This window comes from Mycteria americana, chromosome 5 (genome assembly GCF_035582795.1).
Source record: "Mycteria americana isolate JAX WOST 10 ecotype Jacksonville Zoo and Gardens chromosome 5, USCA_MyAme_1.0, whole genome shotgun sequence".
NCBI lineage: Eukaryota > Metazoa > Chordata > Aves > Ciconiiformes > Ciconiidae > Mycteria > Mycteria americana.
Window position 1 is genome coordinate 56,778,605 of NC_134369.1, and position 26,777 is coordinate 56,805,381.

Genomic DNA, 26,777 nt, shown 5'->3' on the forward strand with positions numbered 1-26,777 from the left:
AAAGAGATATTTTTCTTTAAGAATTGAATCTCTCTTTCTGTCTTAGTGACCTGGAGAATAAAACTGCTAACAATATTTAAATCATCATCACAAGGCATCTCAGATGAATGACAGCTTGTACATCACAGTAGCTTTGATCCAAGTTTCTGATGGCTCATGAACAAGTCTGATTATTCTTCTTAAGGTTTTCTTTGCAACCAGACTAGCTGGAGGGTTGCCTCTTCTGTATGGTTTTTTTCTGCAATTGCTGTTGTCTGCTTGATGGAAAAAAAAGGGGCCAAGGTGGGAAAACCACCATACTGGAGAGATGTTAGACTGTCAGACTACCCTATATTGCTGCAATTCTGGAAGGCAGGACTCAGAGAAGCCAAGAGTTTGAATCTTCCATTATACATAACTTTTCCTATTAAAACAAGCATCTGTCAGAAATTAGGTGCACAAAAAGTGCCAAAGGCAAAGGGAACCCCAGATGTTGGCATGATCACAGTGGCTATGCCCCCAGCTGAACAACTTGGCTTTGGAGAATAAAGATGCTTGTGAAGACTTTCAACAGAAAGCATTTCTAATCATCAGCCCTCCAATATTCTCAATGTTTCTCAAGTCCTTATGAATTATTTCTTCTAGCAGTCCTTTCCTGATTTCTCTCCTATGCATCTGTTAAGGATGGTATGAATAGATTGATGACCTGGTGTTGAGACATATGAACTTATTTCCTTCTTTATGTCACCAAGAACTATGGGAAGGCAATTCCCTGGAAGTATGTGAGAAGACTGCAAATATTCTGGTGTCCAGTCTCATAGCAACTGTAGAATCATCCTGTCTCCCTAAAAAATTAGTAGATACAATTATGTCCTCCTTCCTGGAATTTTTGTTCTTTGTTATCTTTTTTCCAAGTTTTTTTTAAAATTTTTTTTCTTAATTGATAGTTCTAGGTAATTGGAACAATCTGGCAGAAGCAAGGAATGTGCTATATATATCCTTTTGTAGACACACTTTATTTCTGTGCACAGTAAAACCATTATGGCTCTTCTTTAGAAGTCTGCTCTTCAACCAGTTTGGATTTATGTTTAGTGATTTTTCTTTCCATATTTTTTTTTTCCCCTAATTGCCTTAAGGTGCCACAAAATCTAGCCTGCTGTCAGCACCCAGTATAGTCAGTATGTTTGTACCTGCACCAGAAGAATTTGCTGATGACCAGCCCACTGTGATGACTGACAAGTAAGTTCTTTTTCTGTTCCTTTCAAAGAACTAGTTGAACTTCAAATAGGTCAAGTAAAGTATAGATATACTTTGTGGAAATATGAAGTCCATTCTATCATTTATGCTAAGCTTTTTGCATTTATGCTAAGTTTTTACCTTGAGGTAAAAAATTTTTTTACCTCAAGGTAAACATTTTCTAAACACTGCCATCAATATGTGCTTTTAATTCAGTAGGACCTGTGTGAGTGCACAGGCAAAATGGTGACTCAGGCTATTGCGTGTGCACAGAGGGCAGGGGAAGCACTTACCATCCTATTTTAAATCAAAGGTTCCTTGTGATCCATCAGAAACCACTTTTGCCTTAGGAAAAAAGAAAAGCTCTTTTTTAAAATTCCTTTGGGTTCCTGTTGAAATAGATTACACATGATTACACATCAACGGTTACCAACATAGCATTTTTAATGCTGATACTGACTGATCCCAAAAGCTTTTGCTAACCTTAATTGATTGGTTAAAATGCCTCTAAAGAAAGCGTTAAACATAAGTGTACTCATTTAATGGAGAAGTAAAGCAGTCAGCAGGAAGCCATGCATCGATTTGGTCAAAAACTGGGAAGAGAAACCGTAAGTTCTTACTTGTGCTTCTGCGCTCAGTCCAGTAGACAGGCATGCCAGGATGATCACTGAAGAAAGACAGGGCCATTGTGCAGGCTGTGACTGGAAGTGGACCTTATTGTGTGACAAAGTGAAGCATCCCAAAAGTTAGGCTTATCTTTGGCACTTCCTTTGGGCATTTCACCAAAACTCTAGCACCACCTATTAACATACAGACCAGCTGAGCTTGACTTTCATGACTTTGTTGGCATATTTTCTTTCTGTTCAGTAACAAAGGCAAGAAAATTGCCTGTACAATTCCATTAAGTTAAAATACCACAACCTGTTGGAGTCATTAGCAACTGATTGATCAAATTAAGCAAGCTTTCCTACTGGGCTGAGATAAGCCAGTTTCCCACATTGGTTTGCCTTTTTCGTAGGTTGTGAAAGCCTGTCTCATCTCTTCTAAATGTGACATCCCCTTTATAATTAGACATTATGGAGCCCTTTCAGAACTTCATCAGTTGTCTTTGAGCGTTTCAGGAAGGAATAGTGAGTCAGCAGCAAATCTGCCCTGGGAAAGGAGACTTCTCTGAAATCTAAGGTTCTGTGCCCCTGAGAGGTCCTTTCATTTCTTTCTTAATAGCTATAGCTGCTGTGGGAACCAATCAGATCATTGTTTCCTAATTGTATAATTTGTTATTCATAATTCATGACTGACAGGAAGGACAATGTGAAATTGTTCCATCTCTTATAAGATCATCTATGAGTGTCATTGTTTGTGTCTATGCTGCTAAATAGAAGAATGCCAGGGACTTGAGCCCTCGCCTGAGCCCCAGTCGCACGAACTGGCTGGTGTTCACATTGCTGAGGTCTAGTCTTCAATGCTGCAGATTTCTCTTGGATAGTACAAACTGAAGCAGTCCAATACAGTGAGGGAATTTGCTAACAATTACCAATGAAGGACCCAAAACAAGGCCTGCCCTGTGGCCCTCTTTCATCTGTCAGTGAAGAAACAGCCAGTGCAGCTAGTGAGAAGCTCTATTAATGTTTGAAAGCCATGGACTGTTATTAATTATAGAAAGATCACAATTACATTGTCTTTCTAAATAAATTTTGAATAGAATGTACTAAATAATAGTACTTTAAAAGGACATAATTATACACATATGTATATATCGTAATACTTTGTTTTAAATTTGTTAATGTCAATTTTTAAAACTGTTCTTTGCAGGTGCCATGACTGTGGTGCTATTCTTGAAGAATATGATGAAGAAACACTAGGCCTGGCCATAGTTGTGCTCTCAACCTTCATTCACCTTAGTCCAGACTTGGCTGCTCCTCTGCTGTTGGACATCATGCAGTCTGTAGGAAGGTAAATTCAGGACTTTCCTGTCTCCCATATGATTGAAAGAATTTTGTGCCTGGAATTGGGCTTACATAAACTTCACTATATGAAGTTATATATTTTAGAACTCTTAGGTGAATAACATCTCTTTCTGTCTGCTTCTTTGTTACTCACCATTTTATCAGTTTCTTACGTAACTTCTTCCACTGTCACTTCAATTTTGGGCAGCTCCTTTGATGTCCTCCCCTTTTACCCTCCAAAGGGAGGTTCCAGCTCGGGAATCTCCCCAGCCTGTCCCACTGTAAGCAGTGATGTAAATAATTAATTCAGTTTTTCTGCAGTACCCTTATCTTCCTTGAGTGCCCTGTTTATTACCTGAACAGCAATTGATGCAGCATACACTCTGGTGTGCTTCTTGATCCCGTTTTATTTGAAGAAAAATTTACTGTTAGTTTTTATTCCTTCTGCTAGTTGCTCCCTGAACTGTTTTTTGGCCTGCCTTCTTGTGGTTTTTATATTGGATTTGTTAGAATTTGTGCTCTTTTCTGCTTTCGAGACATGACTTTAGCTTTTTGAAAGAAGCCTTCTTTTTTCTAATAACCTCCCTCACCTTTCCTTTCTTCTGCTCTCTTGAAGTCTTTCTTAACAAGTGGTGTACCTGGTCCCTGTGCTTCCAATGTAATGTACTTAAACAACTTCTGTTCTTCTTGTAAAGACCAAATTCTCTTGGCTACCCCTTTTTGCTGCTTGATGGAATTTTTCACTTTTATGTAGTTCCTGCTTTAGGAGTTATGCACAAATGTGGTCAGCTTTTCTGAATTTTATTGCTCCTGGAGGACTGTTGACTCCTAGGTATGATCATTCATTAGCATACCTGAAGCTCTTCAGGCTTTTCAACCATATTTTGTATGCTAATTAAGTGAAGAGTTACATCTCTTTATGAGGGCTTCCTAACCAGCTGCTGCATGAGATTGTCTCTGATAAGGTTTTAAACATTTGGTGTCTGTTTTTTTTCTTTTGTGATTTTTATCCAGTGTGCATGGGATAATTGAAGTGCACCATTACTATTGTATTACTTGCTGTTGCTGCCTTGGCCACTTCCATAACTTCCTGCCTAAGAGGTGGAGGGATGTGTTGGGGGTGTTTCAGAATAAACTTCTGAGCAGCACTAGAAGTGCGGAAATGATGCGCAGCTCTCCTTTTCCATGTTCTTTTCAGTGACTGAAGTTAAAATTGTTTGACTGACTTCTGCAGGGGCACAGCTCTTCACAGCCCTGCCTCTCCACTACCTCCCAATTCCATTTAAACAGAGCAGCTATTCAAGCCCTCCATTTCCATTAATTGCAAGGCTGCAGTTCCCTGCTGTCACTGCTAATGAACTCTGATGGAGGCAAAGTTTCTAATCTAGACAGATGCTATCCATTCTGTGTGATTCTTGTAAATACAGCAGTACTACAGCCACAGAGAGTAAATAATTTGAAAGATAAATTGTCAAGGGATGAGGGCTGAGTGGGCTACCTTCTTCTGTGCTTTGAGGAAGAAATGCTGCATCTTTGGATTGAGACAGCTGATTGTTTTACAGCAGCAGATGGCATGCAATGTGGGGTATTCCTGGTAAATGTTCTGTGTTGTTCCTACTGGCTGTCATATCTGACAAATTCTAAGTCCAGTACGAGGCTCCCCACAAAGGAATTATTTTGAATACATGCAAAATTAGTAGCATATACAAGCAGAGAGGCATTCGGGTGCCTTGTATATAACCTAAGTCGCTGTCTTTCATCAGGCAGTGCCATATCATTACCTCCAAATATCCATCTGACAGCAGAGGTGAGAATGAATTAGACTTCTTGCATTTTTATTCTTAGAAAAAGAACTACTACCTTCATGCTTAGAAGAGGAAACAGGGGGTTAGGAAATGCAGGGTGTTTCAGAATACCTAAACAATACACAGAAGATTTTCAAAAGTTATTTGGGTACCTGCAGGTAGAGATAGGCATCTATTGGGATTTTCAGAAGAGAAAAAGTTCTGGGTTCAAGTTACTGACAATTAGAGATTGACATGTTTATAAGACTCTGGCATGCACTTAATTTTATGCTCTAGTTCCTGAATCAAGATTTTTGACTTGTTGATTCTTATTTCATTGATTTCCAGTGAGATTTAGGTTTCCAAGCATCAAAGCCCTGTTTGAAAATGGCATTTAGGCTCTTGAGTTAGTAAGGAGCTTTGAAAAGCCTAACTTCTGTTCTTAACATGTACAAATTTGAACACATCCATTTACTATCTACTGTCCATTTACTGTTCTGCTTTGTGGTCCACAAAGTGGAGGTAATGATGGGGGTTCATGGCCTTTGTACACCAAAATATTTAGAGTAGTAATGATAAATACATACAAGCTGTAAATTTCAAAAAGTTTCAGACGTTCCCAAGTGTTTAGCGTATTTCATGTCCCATGAAGTTTTTCCAAAGTTAGAAACCAAATATTTTGTTTATCATAAGAATTACACTTGCATTATTGCATTCAAAAGGAGAGAAAAACTTTGTACAGGACTTTGATTTCTTTTAGAAGAAATATTTTATGTTGTTGTATTTCTATGCTTTAGTAGATCTTTGAAAATAAGTGTAATGTCCATTGGACATGTGGTGAGTCTCATTGCATTCTGCAGAAATCCTCATGTGCTTTAATGTAAGCAGATGCTACAGTTATTCCAGAATCAAGGTCTTTATTGCTTGAAGGTGGCTTCAGACCTGTTTTCACCCAGAATTAGCTTTGCACAGCAGGATGAATATGTTGTATTTTAGTGTGGACTCTTCTTAACAACAGTGGAGTCAGGGGCTCTAATGAGGTTTTCTGATTTATGGTGGGACAATTGAAGAGAATATAATCTTAAATTCCCTGCACCATCCAGCCTGAGATTATTGCACTGTTGAAAGTATGCTGTGTTCCCAGCTTGTCATGCATCATTAATGAAAATCACCATCCATTTTGGTTTACACTGATGCATTTGACTGAGCTGCCTTAGGGTCCTTTTTGGATTTTGCAGTGGTGACTAGAGAGGAAACGGTCTTCAGAACAGGGGCTGACAGTGGATTGAGGAACAGCTAAATCCAGCCTACAAGGATCGTGAATCAAAGATGAACATTGAAAGCCAGATCATCAGCAGATGTAAATTAGTGTAGCTCTATGAACTTTCCGTTTAGACATATCAACTTATACCAGCTGAAATACTGATGCCCAGCAGATGAAAAGAAAAATTGCATGGTATTTTGTATGTAAGAGATGCTTCCAATGTACATCTTTATAGTTCCTTTTTAGTGGCTTTTAGTATTAAAGGGGTATTGCTTTGATATTATAAGCCCTGATTCTATTAATTTACATGTCCTGGATATTGAAGTGCATGATTTTGCTTTAAGATTGTGTTCAGTATTTTCATCACTGAATGCCCATATTTGGCTTCAGAGTCTATATTTATGTACTAAAATAAATGACCTGATCTTTGAGAACCCAGTATTTCTCATCTGACTTTGTAAGAGCTCGTAGGTACTTAGTTTTTCTGAAATTAGGCCAGTTATTTAGGTGCCAAAATCTGGAACTAGAAGCCTCACTTCAGACTGCCAAGTAGAGAATTTTGGCTTAGTCTGTGTTGCTGTGTTAATCAATTCAGTCAGTAGGCAGCTTCTGGCAAACTTTTTTTTCTCCAAATCCCTCTAGGTTAGTAATTATCCATGATGTGCATGTAAGGCAATAGCTTTACTTCATTATCTTCATGCTAGTACAGGGAGGCAGGTAGAATTGTCTTTAGAACTGTTAAGTATTTGTGAGACTGCAAGACTGAATAGATTTTATATGTCATGCAAACGTGATTTGACTGAATTTAAATGATCTTCAGACGACCTTTCTGGTGACATTTTAAATGTTCTCTAAAATTTTTGTTTATTATTTAAAAAAATGATACTTTATTGGCTTACTTAAAAATGAAACACAAAAAAAGCATATGAGCTTCACTTATTTTTTTATTTTTATTCCAGGTTGGCATCAAGTACCAGTTTTTCTAATCAAGCAGAAAGGTATGGTAGCAAAGGATACCCTAGCCAAAATTAAACAATTAATCTAAAGCATCATCCTCCCTGGCCCTGAAATCAACTAAATTTAACTCCTTAAAAACTTATTTAAGGTTTGTGAGTAAGAGGAAAAACCTATCCTTTCCCACTTGTTTCAAATATCTCATGTGTTCTGAAGATGAACAGGAGCCCATATTCATATGTATTGAACTTGAAAAAACTCGGATTCAGACGTACTTTAAAGGTACCTTCTGGTTTCCACAATTTCAGTGCAGCTTTTCCAGCTTATTCTGTGTTCAGTATTTGTCTTGATAAACTATCTCCATGCATTCAACCAAGTGAATCATCCTTGGCCATGGACAACCCCTGGCAGTGATGCCTCATTATGTGAATCAGGTGCTGAATAGGACAAATTCATTTTGAGAAGCTGTAAAAAGTGTTAAGATGTGCAGTTTATGAGTAAATAGATAATACTTCAGCTTTTTAAATGAAACCATTTTATGAGTGTTTAGGAAGTACTTCATCTCTTGAAGGAAACTGCAAGAGGCAAGCTAGTATTATAATGTGTGTGTTTACCTGTTGTTCATGTGTTTTATGGTAAAGCCAAGAACCTCCTCCTGTATCACTGAAATACACAAGGGGAGAGCAGGATTATATTTCAAACTCAGATGACTCACAAATAAAACTATGTGGAGAATCAGGAAAAATGCAACAATTTATTGAGACTTAAGTACTTTAGGTATGTGTACATAACTTTTTCAGCTCTGCATAGTCGAGCTGAAGTCATAAAAGCAACATGCTGAACTGTTTTTTGGGATCAGGACAGTTTTGCTTTTGACTGTCTCACTCATAACTGAACACTTCCATAATTAAAAAGAATGGGATCATCTTTATTTTTTCCATGTAGTCAGCTTTGAGAAGTGTTTCATCTGCAATGCAATTTCCTTCTTCCTTTTCCTTCCCTTCATTTCAGCATGATGATCCCTGGAAATGCTGCAGGTGTGGCCAAGCAGTTCCTCCGTTGTGTGTTCCATCAGCTGGCTCCCAACGGCATCTTTCCCCAGCTCTTCCAGAGCAATATTAAAGGTAATGTGCGGTACCTGAGTGCATTTCTGACCCTTTCAGTTACCTCTGTATGGACAGTCAGTGTAAATATGTAATTCAAATTTCAGATGGAAGTTTTTTACGGACCTTGGCCACGTCTCTTATGGACTTCAGTGAGCTGAGTTCCATCGCTGCTCTGAGCCAGCTGTTAGAGGTATGTTGGCAATCAGCTCTGTTAATGGTGCTAGTTTTATTAGCATTATCAGGCATATCGGATCATTTCTCCTCATTCATTAAGAGTTCAAACTTGCATCACCAAAAGCGATGTGAATTTTTGTTTTGTCCTCCCTGGAAGCAGGATTAGGCTGTCCTCACCATTTTCCTTCTTTCCTTCTGTGTTTTGCTCTCACTGATAACTCCCACCCCCACCCCCCCGCCCCGAGCAGCTCCTGACCATCCCTTCCCCCAGCACTGTTTTTGGTTTTCAGGAACGTTTTTGCTCATACATCTCAGTTTTCCCTCTCCCCTGTATCTGCTGGCAGTTTCTCTAAGTAGTCCAAAGATTTATTGCCTGCCTTTCACTGACTGCCTTCTGTGCACTTGGCCTGTTTCTACTGTAACTTTTATCCTTCCACTAGCACTAGACACATGCTCTTCCAAGAACGTGGCAGTTGCTTCATACAAAGATTTTGACATCACTTTAAAACCGCTTATGTCTTTCCAGGCCTGACCCTAGTACACAAGTAAAAAATGCATACATGGTCTACTAACAATGAACATATCTTGTTTAAAACTATCCAAAGCAAAACATGGGCAATCCACTGGTGAATACTTTGAGTTTTGCTTTTTTCACTGCCATGCCAGTCTAAGTAGGTTATGAGTTAGGACACTGCTTATAACATTTTGGCTCAAAATCTTTCGGTCAATACTTTAGGAACTGAACTAGACTTAACTGTCACATACACAGTTCAAATTCCCTGCACAACGTTTTATCATTAGCATTATAGAAGAGGTAAGTAGTATTTGGTCTGAACAAATTAACCTCAGCATTTCCGAATACTCTTTAAGGGGTCACTTCTGCATGTGTACATTTGTTTACAGTTCTTGTTTTGTTTCCCAGGGTTTAAACAACAAAAAGAATTTACCAGCAGGGGGTGCAATGCTACGCTGTTTGGAAAATATTGCTACCTTTATGGAAGCCTTGCCGATGGATTCGCCCAGCAACCTCTGGACCACAATTAGTAATCAGTTTCAGACCTTCCTTACTAAACTCCCTTGTGTTTTGCCACTTAAGGTATGATGTGTAGACATCTGAAACGAGCTATACTGCCATTGTTCAGGATGTACCGAAACAGTGGGAAAGCTGTGGATGAGAAATCAGAGTGGGTTGTTGTGAATATTTGCTAATAATTCAACTAATGTTTCCGGAAGACTGGATTTATTGTATGTCTGACCCATCCCTTTAATTATATTTTCTGTGGGTAGCCATAACAACTCTGAGCAGAGTACTCTTCACCTCTTTGTTGGCTTTTTTCTTCTACGCTTTCCATGCCCTGTCTTTGTCAGATTAGAATACTGCATTTGAGAGAATCAGCGTTTTGGCAATAAAAATCCATCTTTTTTTAACTGTTAAAACAAAATAAAACTCTCAAGAAGAGCAGCACCACCTAATTAATTTGCTAAAAATACACAATAGTCAGACAGGCAGAGAGAACTGAGACTACTGGGAATTGAGCCCAGCCTGTTTGGCTTACCAGGTTGTAGTTCTGGCTGTAATAAGAATATAGTTGCAGAAACTGAATCTAGAAGCTTTGGGCTCTGATTTCTGAGTGCTCAGAGGACATGCAGAGGGATCTTATCTCCTGGTGTTGTGTACATTTCCAGATGTCTTTTCAGTAAACACAGTACAAACTTCTGAGTCTTTCCAGTAAACATGGGATTCTGATGCCCTTATTCTGACTTTATTTCCTATGGCATGAATGAGCCCAGTGGTAATTTCTTCTGTGCAAAACAGTGTTGCTCAGTATGAGCTGGAGGATCCGAAATCTAACTTTGTGACTTATAACATTGTCTTCTAAATTGGGTGTCACCACCAAATTACATGAATGATATTAAATTCCTTGACACTATTATGCAATAGTCAGATTGTGAAACCTCTTTAGGTTTTGGTAAATTGAGGCACTATCCTGCAGCACTTAGTAAGCCAAACAGGCAGTAACCATTTCCTTTGTGTACTAGCCACCCCAATCTGTTGCATCTTGTCTAATTGAAATAAATAAAAAGAAATTAATTGGATCTTAATCGTTCTAACTGCGTATCTGCCATTCACAGAACATTTAGATGGAGTGTTTACTCTGATTTCCCTTTTATTCATGGGAGGTATCATTAGTGATACAAGTAAAACAATTGCTTGCTCCTGAACTTTCCATCTCCTGTTCCTTCCTCCAGGGTCATAAATGACTCTTTGCTGTTCTAGATGTTTGAAGCAGGGATGAGGCAAGACAATGGATAGACCCTGAAAAGTCCCATTCACTGCTGCAGCCTGTGTGATTTACACAGAAGAAAAATCAGTTACACCATAAGGAACAACTTTAGAGGGGCCTCTGGAGCAGCTATTGCCAGGGTGCATTCTGATGTTATGGGGTGTGAGTTGCAGCCCTGTCTTGGGGTGTGGGGGAAAATGTCATAGCCCAGGGCAACCACAGAAATATAACATGAGGTAGATGGTGCGTACCTCCTGCTAACCCACTCTTTTTTTTTTTTTTTTTTTTTTTTTCCCCCCCAATCAATTTTTATTACAGTGGAAATATATTTCTAGGAAACTTTTGTCATAAACGGGGTAAAGTTAACTTTTCTAAACTAGCCTTTTAGTGAAATTTCTCAAGGCCCATGCTGTAGTATGTTACCACTGAAGGGCATTGATTGTGTGTTCAGGAATAAGCCAGTTTAGGCAAAGTAAGTAAAGGTCAATCATCAGGGATCATTCTTCAGATTTAACTTATTCATAGCTGCTACCACTAAAAGCAAGACGTGCACAGAAAGGTACTAACTCTGTTTTGTTTTGGTTTTTTTTTTCTTTTTTTTTCTTTCCTGCCTTCAAATATGTTCACAGTGTTCTTTAGATTCTAGTTTAAGAATCATGATTTGCTTGTTGAAGATACCTACCACTAGTGCCACCAGGGTAAGTTCCAAGAAGACAAAACTCTGTTGCCTCAGATTTAGCCAGCCTGCGCTATTCTATGAATGTCTTCTTATCCCCTAGCTGGGAAAGTATTAAATAGAAGCATAAAATTGTGTAGTCCGATACTCTTTGGAGAATAATAAGAGCTTTGAAATCTAGGTTACAGAAAAGTGTGGGTGGGATCACATTCCTGTGTGGGTGTGAATGTATATCTTCTTAAAGATTTGATGTTCTCTTTTTTTTCTTTTCTCCTTTTTTCTTTTAAAAAAAAAAAGATAGTAAGAACTTCCTTAGAAGTTCTGCAGTACAATTCCACTGAGATCAGTGAGGTTTTCCTGCATAGATACTACAGAATCTCTTATATCTCATAAGCACTGTGTCAGAGGTGAAACTGTTTTCTAATTTTTTGCTTCTAATTTCTCATACAAGCATGAAGGCAAATGCTAGATAGAGTAGCCATTTGACCGAAACAGTGTAAATCCCAGCAAGATAGCCTCTGAGCTAAAAATAATGCTGTTCCATTCAGACGTTTCAGAGTTGGAATGCTTGTTGTTTTGCTGAGCAACCAGTTATTGATTTCTCTAAATTATGTCATTGCAGAGTCTTCTGGAGCCTTTTTCAAAATTACTAAGCTTTGTAATTCAGAATGCTGTCTTCACTCTGGCCTACCTAGTGGAACTGTGTGGTTTGTGCTACCGAGCCTTCACTAAGGTAACAATGAGACTGTATCTTCCTTTAGGGACAACTGAAAATAGGACAGACAAAGTCCTACTTCCCTCAAGTAGTATGTATGTAAGTAAAGATGAAATCAGTCTCAAGTTTCAGACATGTCAACAGTTTTAATGTAGTTTGGCTAATCAAGTAGCAATCATGATTTAGTACCTTTTAATAATACTGAGTTTCACAGTATAGACACAGATAAAGGGAACCTGCCGAAAACATTGCTCAGAAAAGTACTTTGGTGTGATTTCATGACTTGGAAATTTTTTTCTTTTGTAGAGATGATATCCAGTATTCATGCATGACTTAAAATGTCTGTACAGTCATATATCTGTGCACAAGTTTAGCCACATACCTTGTGCAGTAAAAACTTAAATATTCCTGGTACTGCCTTTTGAGAGCACAGCTGTGAGGGGAGGCAACAGACAGCTAAGTAAAGTGGAAGACTCCAAGTTAGGAGCTTCCCAGCTTAGATCCTGTTTCATTCTGTATTAGGTATCTCACTTTGGCATGCGTGGCTGTAAGCTGTGTAGAAAAGAGAACAGTATGTGTGCACCTTTAAAAAGTTTTTAAGATTCCTGGATGAAAGCTATGGTGTACAGATAACTCGGTTATTACTCAAGTTCATTTTTATAGCTATTGGTGAGAAGTTGAACAACAACAAAATCCACAAAACCCAATCAAACCTTTTACTAAGCCCTTATATGCTCCATTATATAGATTGTTAAGGTACTGAGAAAATATGTTGCTTCAGCCACTAAGTGCACAGTTTTCCATCCTCGATATGTTTGTCAAACCAGTAATTATTCATCAGGAAATGTTCTCTCATAAGTAGCTACGTGATTTTCTATATGGATAATGTACAAGTGGAACACGCGTTGCCTCAGTCTTGATAAGACTTAAAATATCACTGAACAAACAGTGAAGAAGAAATGATAAAAGCAGTGACACTCACAGAAAACTGCACAAGAAAATAAGAAAAACTTTTACCAGATGTAATGGTTTGAAGCATTAAATAGAAACTAACAGTATGTTTAATTACAGCAAACAAATACTACCTTTTTTGTTTCATTTGAAAGAGAAGAGTTTATGAAAGAAAAAAATCCTGAATACAGAAGAGACTGTCCAGCTTTCAGAAGTTATGAAGTAATGACTATGAAGTAATTTGTGTTAGATCTATAGTTAAGGCTTTGGGCAAAGCAAAGTGAGAAAAATGTTAACTTAAAGTCCAACAGTGGGTTTTTTTCATTGAAACAAAAAGAGCCCCATTTAAAACCAAAGCAAAGACATTCCTCTTGCATTTGTGGTCTGATAAGACTATTTCATGTATGCCTGCTAAAGCAAATTGTGAAATACAGGAAATGTTTCACTCCCCTCATGCTCCACAGTTTCGGTTATTTCAAGAAAATTTTATTAAAACCATGGTATTAAAAAACCCCATGCTTCTCTTGCACGCTTCCTGGTTCAATGTTCTATTAATATATTGAGTACTTAATTGCACACAGGAAGCTTGGGTTATAGCACTTGGTAAAATCTCCTTCTTGATTTAGTTTAATGCAACCTGGTGACCCAGAAATGGAATCATTAGTGAATGGTCTCCTGCAATTTATAGCCACAAAATGCTTAATTTAGTGGAACTCCACACTACATTATCTTTGTTATTTCGGAAAGTTTACCATGGTTTTGCATTAGAAATATCAAATTAATGACTGCTGTTAGGAAAAAACAAATCAGTTGTGATGTCTGTGTTTCTCTACAGTGGAAATCACTGTAGCCAAGTAATAGCGTTGTTTGTGATAGAATACCACGTAGAAGAGAATTTCAGAAGGAATATAATTTGTGAACACTGAAACTATTCAGATTTAATTATTTGTTTTGCAACTTTGAATGTGCTGGCTGGAACAAAACACCAACTTCCAGCTAAGCTATGGAGGATTCTTGTCTTTTCAAAGACACTCTGACATGCACTTTGTAGAGGTCAGTGCTGTACAACCGCTCCAAATCTTTTCTTATCTCCAACATTTTCCTAATACCCTGTGGCAAGAATATCTCAGTTTCTCTTGTCTTGGAGCCTGAAGACTCACATCAATCTGATATTTCCTTGTCTGAGTTTCTGTTCCAGGTCAGCAATTTGATTTTTTCAGTGCCTTTGGAGCTCTCAGTTGAGAGTAGGATCTCTTCTGTGGATTGTAATCTTCTTATCTTTAGTTTTCCTTTCAAGTATCTTAAGGTCCTAAATGGGTACTTTTTGGCTTTCTTATCTCTTACAGCTGCAGAAGCTTGAACCTAAACTTAGCCTTTTGCTAGCATTCTGTTGACCCTTATTAAGTAAATGCAGAATGCCACTGAATTGGACGTGACATGATTTTGCTATTGAATTTTTTTAAAGAATCTTGAAGTGGCTGATCTTCAGTATTTTTAATTACTGTAGTAGCAACAGGGATAAAATGAGGAATTTTGCTTTATACTGGCTTACTTGGAGGATAGCATACCACTCCATTAAAGAAACAAATTTACTATTCTTATTACTAAGTTTGGGCCCTGAGATACTGGTAGAAACAAACTTCAGTAGTTTCACTTTCTACACATAGACCTCTGGCAAGTCACAGTTTGAAGGTTGCAAGGCATTTTTTTATAGGGATGCATAGAAATTCTAGATGGTTAATTTGGCTGAACAGAGGCTAAAGGGGTTGTATTCTTCACTCTTTGGTACCAGGTTTACACGTGTGACTCTCCTGGGTGTTATTCTCATGGAACTAATACCCATTTACAGCTCTGTTGCAGAATATAAAGTTCTTAAAGTATGTATAAACCATGTTTATACATATTTATCACCAGCAGAATGATAGAAATAAGTAGACTTCGATAGGAAGGGTACTCTGGGCTATTGACTTTGGTGTTATCACTCCTGATTTATAGTGCAGGAAGAAAGAGGTCAGATGTCAAAAAACATTTTGCTTGATTTTGCTTCATCTCTCTGCACTGCATGTGCTTAACAAACATGAAGAGCTTAGACTGTGAGATAGGAGACTTCTTTGACAAAGAGGTAGCTTACTGTTGTATTATCCTTAGAGCCAAGGAAAGCTGGGATTCATGAAGCCTATGCTTCCTTCCTAGTGTTCTGACAAAGCAATTTATTATGGCCCAATTATATCCTGTGTAGCATAGGTGTTAGTCTTTAAAATAGCTGAATGCTTTTGAAAGAATTTTACCTCTCTTCTCTTCCAGTATATGCAGGCTACTGTACTGGGTTACCAATAGGAACTTCTGTCCAGTGTTTTGGAGCATGTAATTGTCAACCGTCTGAGCATGGCACTGCATTATGTATGTGTCTCAAGACTGTGAAGGCATGTGATGGTGGGAAGGGTTGTTCTTGTTGGTGAATTCTAGCAAGTAATCAGGGTCTATTTGCACCTTAAGTATTGTGCACCGTTCTGGTTCTCCATTCCCAATAGAATATAGTAGAATCAGAGAAAGTTCAGATAACAGTAACAAGAACGATCAAACAGTGAGATGAGTTCCACATAACTAAGTTAGGACTCTTCAAACTGAAAAAGCAACAACTGATTGGAATGTGAGAGAGGTCTGTAAGGTCACAAGTGACCCAGACAGGGATGGGTAATTTCATGCTTTTCCAGTACAAGAGCAAGAACAATGTGAAGTTTGTAGGAACCAGTGTCAAAGCAAGTAAAGGGAAGTGGTTCCAACAGTGTGTGACTCCTTGCCAAGTACTGTGGGTGCTAAAAGTTGACATGGGTCCAAGAGGTCAATGGACACAAACATGGAAGAGAAACCCACTGAGAGTTATGAATTATACAGAAACCACACTGAGCTCAGAAGTTCCCTGAGCTGAAAATAGTTGGTGGCTAGGAGAGTAGTAGTGGGAATTATACATGCTTGCCTTGTTTTTATTCTTCCTTTTGCATCTGCTTATGGCCTTGTTGGAGAGAAGATACTGAGGATATTTGTTCTGGTCTGACCTCTTGTGTATATTCTTATATTGTATTATTCTTATCAGAGCACCACTCATGCATGTGGGATGTGTGACTTTAGAGTACTTGTCTCCTCAAGTAATGGTTTTATAATACAGCTGAAGTGATCCAGTGTTTGCCGTTCCCATAAGGGAATGATTTTTTTTTTAGTTGATTTTGGAGTGTTAGCTTCCTGTGAGTTTTGCTGCCTAGACTGCAGCAATGTAGTCAGATAAGGACCACTGTAGTTTGGGGCCCATTCCATCAGCTAACTGTGTTATCTATCTGCACACTCCATGTAACAGAAGCTCAAACTAGGAGCTTGAAGTAAGGTCTCTTGATTCATAGACTGGTATCATAATGTCCATGAAAGACATACCATTCTGTTGTTTTGGCACCTTTGCCCAAACCAGGGGCTGATATTTAAAATCTATTTTCATTAAAAGGTATGTAGGTACTGTGGGAGTATGCTGGTTTTGGCTGGGGTAGAGTTAATTTTCTTCATAGTAGCTAGTATAGGGCTATGTTTTGGATTTGTGCTGGAAACAGCCTTGATATAACACAGGAATGTTTTTGTTATTGCTGGGCAGTGCTTACACACAGTCAAGGCCTTTCCTGCTCCTCACCCCACCCCACCAGTGAGTAGGCTGGGGGTGCACAAGAAGTTGGGAGGAGACACAGCTGGGACAGCTGACCCCAACTGACCAAAGGGATATCCCACACCATATGATGTCATGCTCAGCAATAAAACTAGGGGAAATGTTGGCCAGGGGGCACTGCTCGGGGATTAGCTGGGCATCAGTCGGTTGGTGGTGAGCAATTGTTTTCACTTGCATCACTCGTCTTTCTTGGGTTTTATTTATCTCTCTTTGTTATTTTCCTTTTCATTACAAGTTATTGTTTATTATAATTATAATTATAATATTTTATGTCAATTATTAAGCTGTTCTTATCTCAACCCACAAGTTTTCTAACTTTTAGCCTTCCAATTCTCTTCCCCCCATCCTGCTGGGACGGGGGAGTGAGCAAGTGGCTGTGTGGTGCTTAGTTGCCAGCTGGGGTTAAACCACAACAGTCCTTTTTGGTGCCCAACGTGGGGCTCGAAGGGTTTGAAATAATAAGAGGTTGACCAGAGCATATTAGGAGGGATTTATATATGTTAACAGTTGTGGGTCACGATATTGATTCATCTGTTCTTGATATTAGTTTATCTGATCTGTGCCATGCTCTTTTTTTTGGTGTACATGTTAAAGATTGGTGTTGGCTTTTGCAGTTTGCTGTGCTCTGTAGTGATTAGTGATGTTTTGCCTGGCATATTTGTTATTAAAACACTGACCTTGAGCTTAATCTGGTATTTTGGCTCTGTACTGAACCCCTTACTGTACTTCGGGTACCATCTCCTGGAGACAATTACCAATTATACTTATTCCTTTGAGAGGTTTTTTGTGGAGGAAATGGCACCTTCGCTACCTTCTTCTGTGATGTTTTCTCCCTCGTTACAATAACTTCTCAGTCTTGAACATCCTTGGATAGTTAAAATACTTCTATTTGTATTTCTTAGGAATATTGCTTCAGTTTTGTCTAAGGTTAACAAGCAATTTAGGAATATGACCCAGCCTCTGTGGGAGTATGGTCATGAGTGGCACAGCATGTGGGAGAATAGGAGCAGGTATCTAGAGAATTTCTCACCTCCAATGGTCTGGAACTTCACTCCCGAACAACTACAGGATCCTGATGAAGTGATAGAATGCTTGAAAAAAATGCCGTGGCTATTCCAAAGAGGCACAACTTGCCACACTGCGCTGGGCCCTGGCCAACATCTACCAAACACTGCTCGATATTATGCAGCACCCTCAGGGAGAAGAGAAGGAAAACATACCAACAGATGCTATGGCTAAACCAGACACTATATCAGTCACCCCTATAACTAGAAAGAAACAATGGAAATTGAAATCAGCTCATTTAGTAAGCGATGAAGAAGCTTCTCCTAAGAGGAAGAAAGAGAAAGAATCAGAAGGGCACCCTGTTCTGCAGCAGAGTAGTCCCAAGAACAGGAGGAGGAAGAGACTGAAATCATAAATGAGACAGAAACCACCCGATCCCTATCCCTAAGTGAGCTGCAAGATATGTGAAAAGATTTTAGCTGTCAACCAGGTGAGCTAATTCTCAGCTGGTTACTCTGACACTGGGATATTGGGGCCAGTAGTCAGGAATTAGAGGGTAAGGAAGCCCAGCAGCTAGGATCCTTTGCTAAGGATAAGGCCATTGACAAAGGGATTGGAAAAAAGGCAGCAGTCCTCAGTCTTTGGCGGCAACTCCTGTCAAGTGTGAAGGACAGGTATCCCTTCAAGGAAGAACTTGCAAATTCCCGAAGCAAGTGGACGAACATTGAGGGAGGTATATCCGGTATCTGAGGGAATTAGCCGTGTCGGAGGTAATCTATAACAACCTGGATGATGACCAGGCATCCAAAGACCCGGATGAAATCTGGTGCACATGGTCCATGTGGTGAAAGTTTGTACAAAATGCGCCGATGTCATACACCCACACCCTGGCGACAATGAGTTGGACAGACACGGAGGCACCAACTATAGATGAATTGGCCAGACAACTCCGAGAATATGAAGATAATCTTGCTTCCTCCATGTGGGCCTGTGTCTTGGCTGTGGACAAACTGACCCAAAGAATGTCTGAGCAAGCCAAGAAGGATAGGTCTTCCTCATGCACTCCAACCAAGGCCTCAGCTATTAAGAGTCAGCCTTTTTCTGTTCAAAGGAAAGGGTACTGGTGGCGCACACCATGTGCAACCCTGTGGTTCTTCCTGTGTGACCAGGGGGAGGACATGAGGAAGTAGGATGGTGAACCTACCTGGAGACTAGAAGCTCAGGTACAGGAACTGCAAGGAAAAACAACAGCCAAAAAGCATCCATCCAGGAAAATTACTGCTCCAGTGTTTGTTGGGCAGAGTAGAAGGGCTGATCATACTGTGACCCTGATGAAGGGGACTTCTGTTTTGCAGTTACAAAAATCGAGTAATGAGGACTCTGACCAGGACTAGAGGGGCCCTGCCTACAGCCAGGTGGAGGAAAGGGACAACCGGGTTTACTGGACTGTGTGGATTTGAAGGTGCCTGGCACATCAGCCCCACGGGAGTATAAAGCCCTAGTGGACACTGGTGCACAGTGTACTGTAATACCATCAGATTATAAAAGGGCAGAATCCATCTGTATTTCTGGAGTGACAGGGGGATCTCCAGAACTGTCTGTGTTGGCCGCTGAGGTAAGCCTAACTAGGAATGAGTGGCAAAAGCATCCTATTGTGACTGGTCCAGAGGCTCCATGTATCCTTGGCATAGACTACCTCAGGAGAGGGTACTTCAAGGACCCAAAAGGGTACCGGTGGGCTTTTGGTATAGCTGCCTTGAGTACAGAGAAGATTAAAAAGCTGTCTAGCTTTCCTGGTCTCTCAGAGGATCTGTCTGTGGTGGAGTTGCTGTGGGTTAAAGAACAGCAGATGCCAATTGCTACCATGACAGTGCACTGGTGACAATTCCGCACCAATTGAGACTCCCTGGTTCCCATCCATAAATTGATCTGGTGACTGGAGAGTCAAGGAGTGATCAGTAGGACTCATTCACCCTTTAATAGTCCCAATATGGCCAGTGCAAAAATCTAATGGAGAGTGGAGGCTAACAGTGGACTATTGAGGCCTGAATGAAGTCGCACCACTGCTGAGTGCTGCCATACCAGACATGCTAGAACTCCAATATGAACTGGAGTCAAAGGATGCCAAATGGTATGCAACAACTGATATCGCCAATGTGTTTTTCTTGATCCCTCTGACAGCAGGAGTGCATGCCACAGGTTGCTTTCACGTGGAGGGGTATCCAGTACACAGGGGTGGAAACAGTCCCACCATTTGTCATGGATTGATACAGACTGCACTGGAACAAGGTGAAGCTCCCCAACGCCTGCAGTATATTGATGACATCATTGTGTGGAGCAATACAGCAGAAGAAGTGTTTGAGAAGGGGAGAAGAATAATCCAGATTCTTTGAAAGCTGGTTTTGCTACAAAACAAAGTAAGGTCAAGGGACCTGCACAGGAGATCCAGTTTTTAGGAATAAAATGGCAAGATGGGTGTTGTCAGATCCCAATGGATGTGATCAATAAAATAACAGCTATGTCTCCACCAACTAACAAGAAAGAAACACAAGCTTTCTTAGGTGTTGGGGGTTTCTGGAGAATGCATGTTCCAGCTAATAGTCTGATCGTCAATCCTCTCTATCGAGAGACCTGGAAGAAGAACGACTTTGAATGGGGCCCTGAGCAGCAGCAAGCCTTTGAACACATTAAACGGGAGATAGTTCATGCAGTAGCCCTTGGGCCAGTCCAGACAGGACAAGATGTGAAAAACGTGCTTTACACCTCAGCCAGGGTTAATGGCCCCACCTGGAGGCTCTGGCAGAAAGCTCCTGGAGAAACTCAAGGTTGACCCTTGAGGTTGACCCTTAGGGTTTTGGAGCCGGGGATATAGGGGATCTGAAGCCTGTTACACTCCGACTGAAAAAGAAATACTAGCGGCATATGAAGGAATTCAAGCCACTTCAGAAGTGGTTTGTACTGAAGCATAGCTCCTTTTGGCACCTCGATTGCCTGTGCTCAGCTGGATTTTGAAAGGGAGGGTCCCCTCTACACGTCATGCAACTGATGCTACATGGAGTAGGTGGGTCGCACTGATAACGCAATGGGCTTGAATGGGAAACCTCGACTGCCCAGGAATCCTGGCAGTGAACATGGACTGGCCAGAGGGCCAAAAGTGTCACCAGAGGAGGTGACACGTGCTGAAGAGGCCCCACTGTATAATAAATTACCAGAAAATGAAAAACAATATGCCCTGTTTACAGATGGATCCTGTCGTATTGTGGGAAAACATGGAAGGTGGAAAGCTGCTGTGTGGAGTCCTACATGACAAGTCGCAGAAACTGCTGAAGGAGAAGGTGAATCAAGTCAGTTTGCAGAGGTGAAAGCCATCCAGCTGGCTTTAAGTATTGCTGAATGAGAAAAATGGCCAGTACTTTATACTGACTCATGGGTGGCGGCAAATGCTCTGTGGGGGTGGCTACAGCAATGGAAGCAGACCAACTGGCAGTGCAGAGGTAAACCCATCTGGACTGCTGAATTATGGCAAGATATTGTTGCTTGGGTAGAGAACCTGGTTGTAAAAGTATGTCCCGTACATGCTCATGTACCCAAGAGTCGGGCCACTGAAGAACATGGAAACAATGAGCAGGTGGACCAGGCTGCTAGAATTGAAGTGGGTCAGGTGGATCTGGATTGGGAGCATAAGGATGAGCTATTTATCGCTCAGTGGGCCCATGACACATGAGGACATGTAGGAAGGGATGCAACATACAAATGGGCTCGTGATCGAGGGGTGGACTTGACTATTGATTCCATTGCACAGGTTATCCATGAATGTCAAACGAGCGCCATAATCAAATAAGCCAAGCACTAAAGCCTTTTTGGTATAGAGGACGATGGCTGAAATATCAATATGGGAAAGCCTGGCAAATTGATTATATCACATTACCACGAACCCACCATGGCAAGCACCATGTGCTTACAATGGTGGAAGTGACTACTGGATGGTTGGAAACATACCCTGTGACCCATGCCACTTCCCGGAACACTATCTTGGGCCTTGAAAAGCAAGTTTTATGGTGACACAGCACCCCTGAAAGAATTGAATCCAACAGCAGGACTCATTTCCAAAACAACCTCATAGACACCTGGGCCAAAGAGCATGGCATTGACTGGATGTATCACATCCCCTATCAGGCACCAGCCTCCGGGAAAATTGAATGATACAAAGGGCTGTTAAAAACTACACTGAGAGCAATGGGTGCTGACACATTCAAGCATTGGGATACACATTTAGCAGAAGCCACTTGGCTAGTTAACACTAGAGGATCTGCCAATCGACCTGGCCCTGCCCAATCAAAACGCTTGTGCACTGTGGAAGGAGATAAGATCCCCATAGTACATATAAGGAACTTGTTGGGAAAAACAGTCTGGGTTATTCCTTCCTCAGGAAAGGATAAACCTGTTCGTGGGACTGTTTTTGCTCAAGGACCTGGGTGCACTTAGTGGGTAGTGCAGAAGGATGGGGGAGTTTAATGTGTACCTCAAAGTTATTTAATCCTGGGTGAAAATGATTTGAGCTGCATGTTATGGGAATTACTGTAGCAGGAACCCCTTGTTACTAGCCAGGCTAGGAGCAAGAGGAGGGGTTCATTGCAATGTTAAACCCTACAGCCTGGCCCAAAGGGACCAGGGGTGGAGATTGTAATGGATATACCTTTAAATTGTTGTAACCTGGGATTTGAGTTGCATGTTATAGGAATTACTATAGCAGGAACCACCCCAACCAATGGAGGACAAGCCTTGCAAAGGAGCAATGCAAGTAAATCGGTGACCTGACCTGAGCTGGCTTTGGTGCCCAATAACTCCACGCAGCACAACACCTCTCCTGTCCTGAGTGACCACCATAACAGATGGAGCCCAAAGTCATAGACTAAATGAATTCAGTGGACATTTGTGGACATTTATGGACATTTTACAGGCATTTCACAGGGGTGGTCCATAGACTAAGGCAATGATTTCTGTGTATTGTATCAAAGGATGGGAAGGGGGGTGGTGGTTAATGAGGATGTATTGGATAGTGTGGGACCTGAGCATGACGTAAATGGTATGGAATAAGGGGTGGGGAATGTGCTGGTTTTGGCTGGGGTAGAGTTAATTTTCTTCATAGTAGCTAGTATGGGGCTATGTTTTGGATTTGTGCTGGAAACAGTGTTGATAATACCGAGGTGTTTTCATTATTGCTGAGCAGTGCTTACACAGAGTCGAGGCCTTTTCTGCTTCTCACACCACCCCACCAGCGAGTGGGCTGGGGATGCACAAAATGTTGGGAGGGGACACAGCTGGGACAGCTGACCCCAACTGACCAAAGGGATATTCACTTGTCTGTCTTGGGTTTTATTTCTCTCTGCTATTTTCCTTTTCATTACAATTTATTATTAATGTTGTGACTATTACTGTTTTGTTTTATGTCAATTATTAAACTGTTCTTAACTCACAAATTTTCTCACTTTTACCCTTCCAATTCTCTTCCCTCCATCCTGCTGGGGAGGGCAGTGAGCAGGCAGCTGTGGTGCTTAGTTGCCAGCTGGGGTTAAACCACGACAGGGAGGCAAGCACTGTTGCTGTAAGCTTTGTTTGGCAATATGCTACGCAGGTACAATGTGGTGACATCGGCTTTCTGAGGAGGAACGTGGGTGACTGGCTTCTTGGTTTGCTGCAACCAAAGCTCACTCTCCCTTGCAGCTATTCATCTCCTACAACTCCTTCCCTGTTAGCTGCACTTGCTACTGTGTGCAGTTGGAGGTGGCCTTCAAACTGACCCTCACTAACTAAACCTCACGACTTCTCTGAGGAAGAGGCAAACATTATTATGCCATTTTACAGATGTCACAGAGGAACTGAGGCCCTGAGTAAAAAGTTCTACCCATTTAACTTAAGTGAGCTGGCAATTGCATGAGATTCACAAGATGGAAGATACTAGGTTTTAAATCTTAAGGACACTTTGGATATGCTCTCTTTATTAGACATTATTTCATCTCTAATGGTCATTTGAAAGAGAGCTCAGTGTAAGTCTTCCTGCTGATCAAAATTCTTGAGTTGCTGTGGTCAGTAGTAGGTTACAGATTTGTTCCACATTTTTATCTTATCTTCTAAAGTCAGAGAATGTCAAAGTAAGATGTATAACAGGCTCATCTTATCTCTTGTACCTCCTTGCTGTCTCAGCTCTACAACTCTATTCTTAGGCTTCTATGTTCTAATCTCCATTGGCTGATTTTCCCCTATGTTTTAAAATGTTTCTGTTGTAGCAGCCGTAGCCAAGATGTTTTTTATTGTGTAAGTGGAAAAGTACTGCTGGTCTAATGAATGAAAATAGATGTCCAAGCTGCCTTAGTGCAGGCACCCTTATTTTAAGGGGAATGACAACAGAAAAAGCATATGGTAAAATGTAGACCATTTCTGGCAGGTTTAATGAAAGAATAATGCTAAGTAATATTGACGGTTTTGTTCTCCTGTGTCAATCCTTACTGCTTTCCCCTTTTCCCTTTATATAGAACTACTTAGTGAAAGCTATGCTGCATGCCTGGGCTTTATAACTGGTTTATAAAATCTATCTATATTTCACATGTGAAATATTAAAATCTTGGATATAATGCCTGATACAAGTTCAAGGGAGAATCACCCTCATTGATATCTGCCTTTTTGTAAGACAGGAGCAACCAGTACACTTTTGTAACTGTTTTATTCTCCAACTTAGATACAAAGTATATTTATGGTTTACTAGTGGGTTTCAGTGAATTTCAAGACATTCATAATTCCATGTTTTTCTGTTATAGGAAAGGGACAAATTCTACTTGACGCGCAGTGTCATATTGGAGTTACTGCAGGCACTCAAGTTAAAGTCACCCTTACCAGACATGAATCTGCTGCTGTTGGTGCAGGTACAGGAGATTCTCATGTAATTCTCATACTGATCCTGTCTTGGCCCAAATTCGGGGGGGGGGGGGGGGGGGGGAGGAAGGCAAGTCCAAGTCCAATGTGGTTGCAGAAAGTACCAGCAATGTCAGAGGAAACAACTATTTTTGGAATCAAAGTCCAATTACATTTGTAACCATAGGTACATACATTTAGATTCCTACACTAAAATTTAAGAAACTAAACTGGGAATCCACATTTGCCAGGATGATAATGACCTGTGCATCATTGTTGATGTACTGAGGATCATATAATCTATCTCGAGTTGGAAGGGACCTGTAAGGATCAAGTCCATTGAGCTTCATACCATGTCCCAGTGGGGCAGCTGCCCCAGCTGTTGCCTTGTCTTTGTATCATAGCCCCAAAGCCAGTGAGCAGTTTGTGTGGGTGCTGGTTGATCATGGTCCAGAACTCCGTTTCTGTCTATTCAGGCAGGCAGTAGGCTGTCTCCAGTCCCTGAAGGCCATTCTCTTTTAACATGGAATTTTCCAGCAAAGAATACATAGACAATATTTCTCTTCCTTTCATTCTGTGGATTGCTGAGGTAGGAGTTAAGCTAGCTTTTTCATAGGAAAATCTGAGGAAGTAAGGTACAAACTTGTGAAAAATCTTTCTGCCTCCAAAATGCCAAGTGTGGCACTGTTTGGCACCACAAGCCTGTCCCACAGAAAAAATTTACTGAAGTCCATCAATTTTAATCACAGGTAGTGGGCTCTCGTAGTTTACAGTGAGCCAACCATTATATGCATTTAGGGGACCAGCATAACAGCACTCCATAAGGTTCAAGCAAGATGTTTGTTATGTAGATCATTCATAACGCTCCCAGCATCACAGCTCCATTCACTCTTTCCTCTCCCATTATGGGGTCAAAGCCTCATGTAGCTTACTATGGGCTCGTTTTCTTTTGAGTACTGGTACATTACTCATAGTAAATAAGTGGTTGCCAGTTGACAGAGAAATAATACTGACAAGTGAAATTATATAGCAGTTATGATAACACTGAAAACAATTATTATACCATCAGTGTTAGGGGAAGAAGTTGGGGCAGGGAAGAATAACACTTGGGTTTTTTTCTTTTGATGATAAAGGGTTATTTTTTTAAATCCATTTTCATTTAAAAAGCAGAAATTTGCTGCCTTTTTTTTTTTTTTTAAGCCCAGACTTCTTTTTTCAGTCCCAGCCAAGACCATCAAATAACATAACAACCACCAACCTCTTTCTGTCTTACATGTGCAGTGATGCAGCTTGATACCATGTGCATTGGTGTTTGTTGACTTGAGCTGACTTTTGCTGTACTACAGAATAAAACAATTTTTCTGCATTGCTCCGTTGTATAGCTCAGTCCTATGGCTACCCCACAGGGTGACAATCTCACAGTCTAGTCAATCCTGAATTCCTCATTTGAGAATGCAAACATGCCACACCAGTTTTGGTAGTGGGATTTAACTGGTAAACACTTGTCCTTCACATTGAGTCAATCGCCTGATAGACACAGTGAGCAAAACTCCCTTACATTTTCTTTATCTCATAAAGATAAAACAATAATTGCCTGGGTTTTCCTCCTAGCACTGTTCCTATGTCCTGTATTCACTTTGGGATGTATTCATACCTTACACAACAGCACCTAATGTGGATATAAATGTCTTTTATGATGTCTCTCTTTCAGAGGTTGATGAAGTGATTCATATTTCCTGCTATCCAAAGCAGCCAGCTTCTGTTTTTATGCAGTCAGTGGTAAAGAATAGGGGTTGTATTCAGACCATCTGCCATAGATGCCTACTGGAGGCATGATGACTACTTCTCCCATTGACTGTGCAAATTGGCAGCCCTCAGTAGTATGTGGTCTGAATCATTCAACAGCCTCTTGAATTTAAATACCGTAGTAACCACTAAGCCCATCTTAAGCACCGTTGTAATTTAAGAAACCTGCTAGTAGAAACACATACGTATCTGAATATTTTCAGGTGTCACTAATAGAACGAAGGGATTGCTTCATCTCTTTACCACACAAAGCCACTACAATATTAATTGAAATTGTATAG

The 26,777-nt window shown here is 40.5% G+C and overlaps 1 protein-coding gene across 16 annotated transcripts in view; it reads left to right on the forward strand.

The window, feature by feature from the left end:
- The window catches only part of UNC79 (unc-79 subunit of NALCN channel complex), a 122,277-nt gene that overhangs the window by 72,549 nt on the left and 22,951 nt on the right, over nucleotides 1–26,777 (forward strand). For all 16 annotated transcript variants that reach the window (XM_075503480.1, XM_075503484.1, XM_075503485.1 and 13 more), the window contains 9 exons: nucleotides 1,116–1,218; nucleotides 3,028–3,168; nucleotides 7,169–7,207; nucleotides 8,175–8,287; nucleotides 8,374–8,459; nucleotides 9,366–9,539; nucleotides 11,358–11,426; nucleotides 12,027–12,137; nucleotides 24,597–24,701. In XM_075503480.1, the coding sequence (XP_075359595.1) occupies nucleotides 1,116–1,218; nucleotides 3,028–3,168; nucleotides 7,169–7,207; nucleotides 8,175–8,287; nucleotides 8,374–8,459; nucleotides 9,366–9,539; nucleotides 11,358–11,426; nucleotides 12,027–12,137; nucleotides 24,597–24,701 (941 nt within the window). The remainder of the gene's footprint in view (nucleotides 1–1,115; nucleotides 1,219–3,027; nucleotides 3,169–7,168; nucleotides 7,208–8,174; nucleotides 8,288–8,373; nucleotides 8,460–9,365; nucleotides 9,540–11,357; nucleotides 11,427–12,026; nucleotides 12,138–24,596; nucleotides 24,702–26,777) is intronic.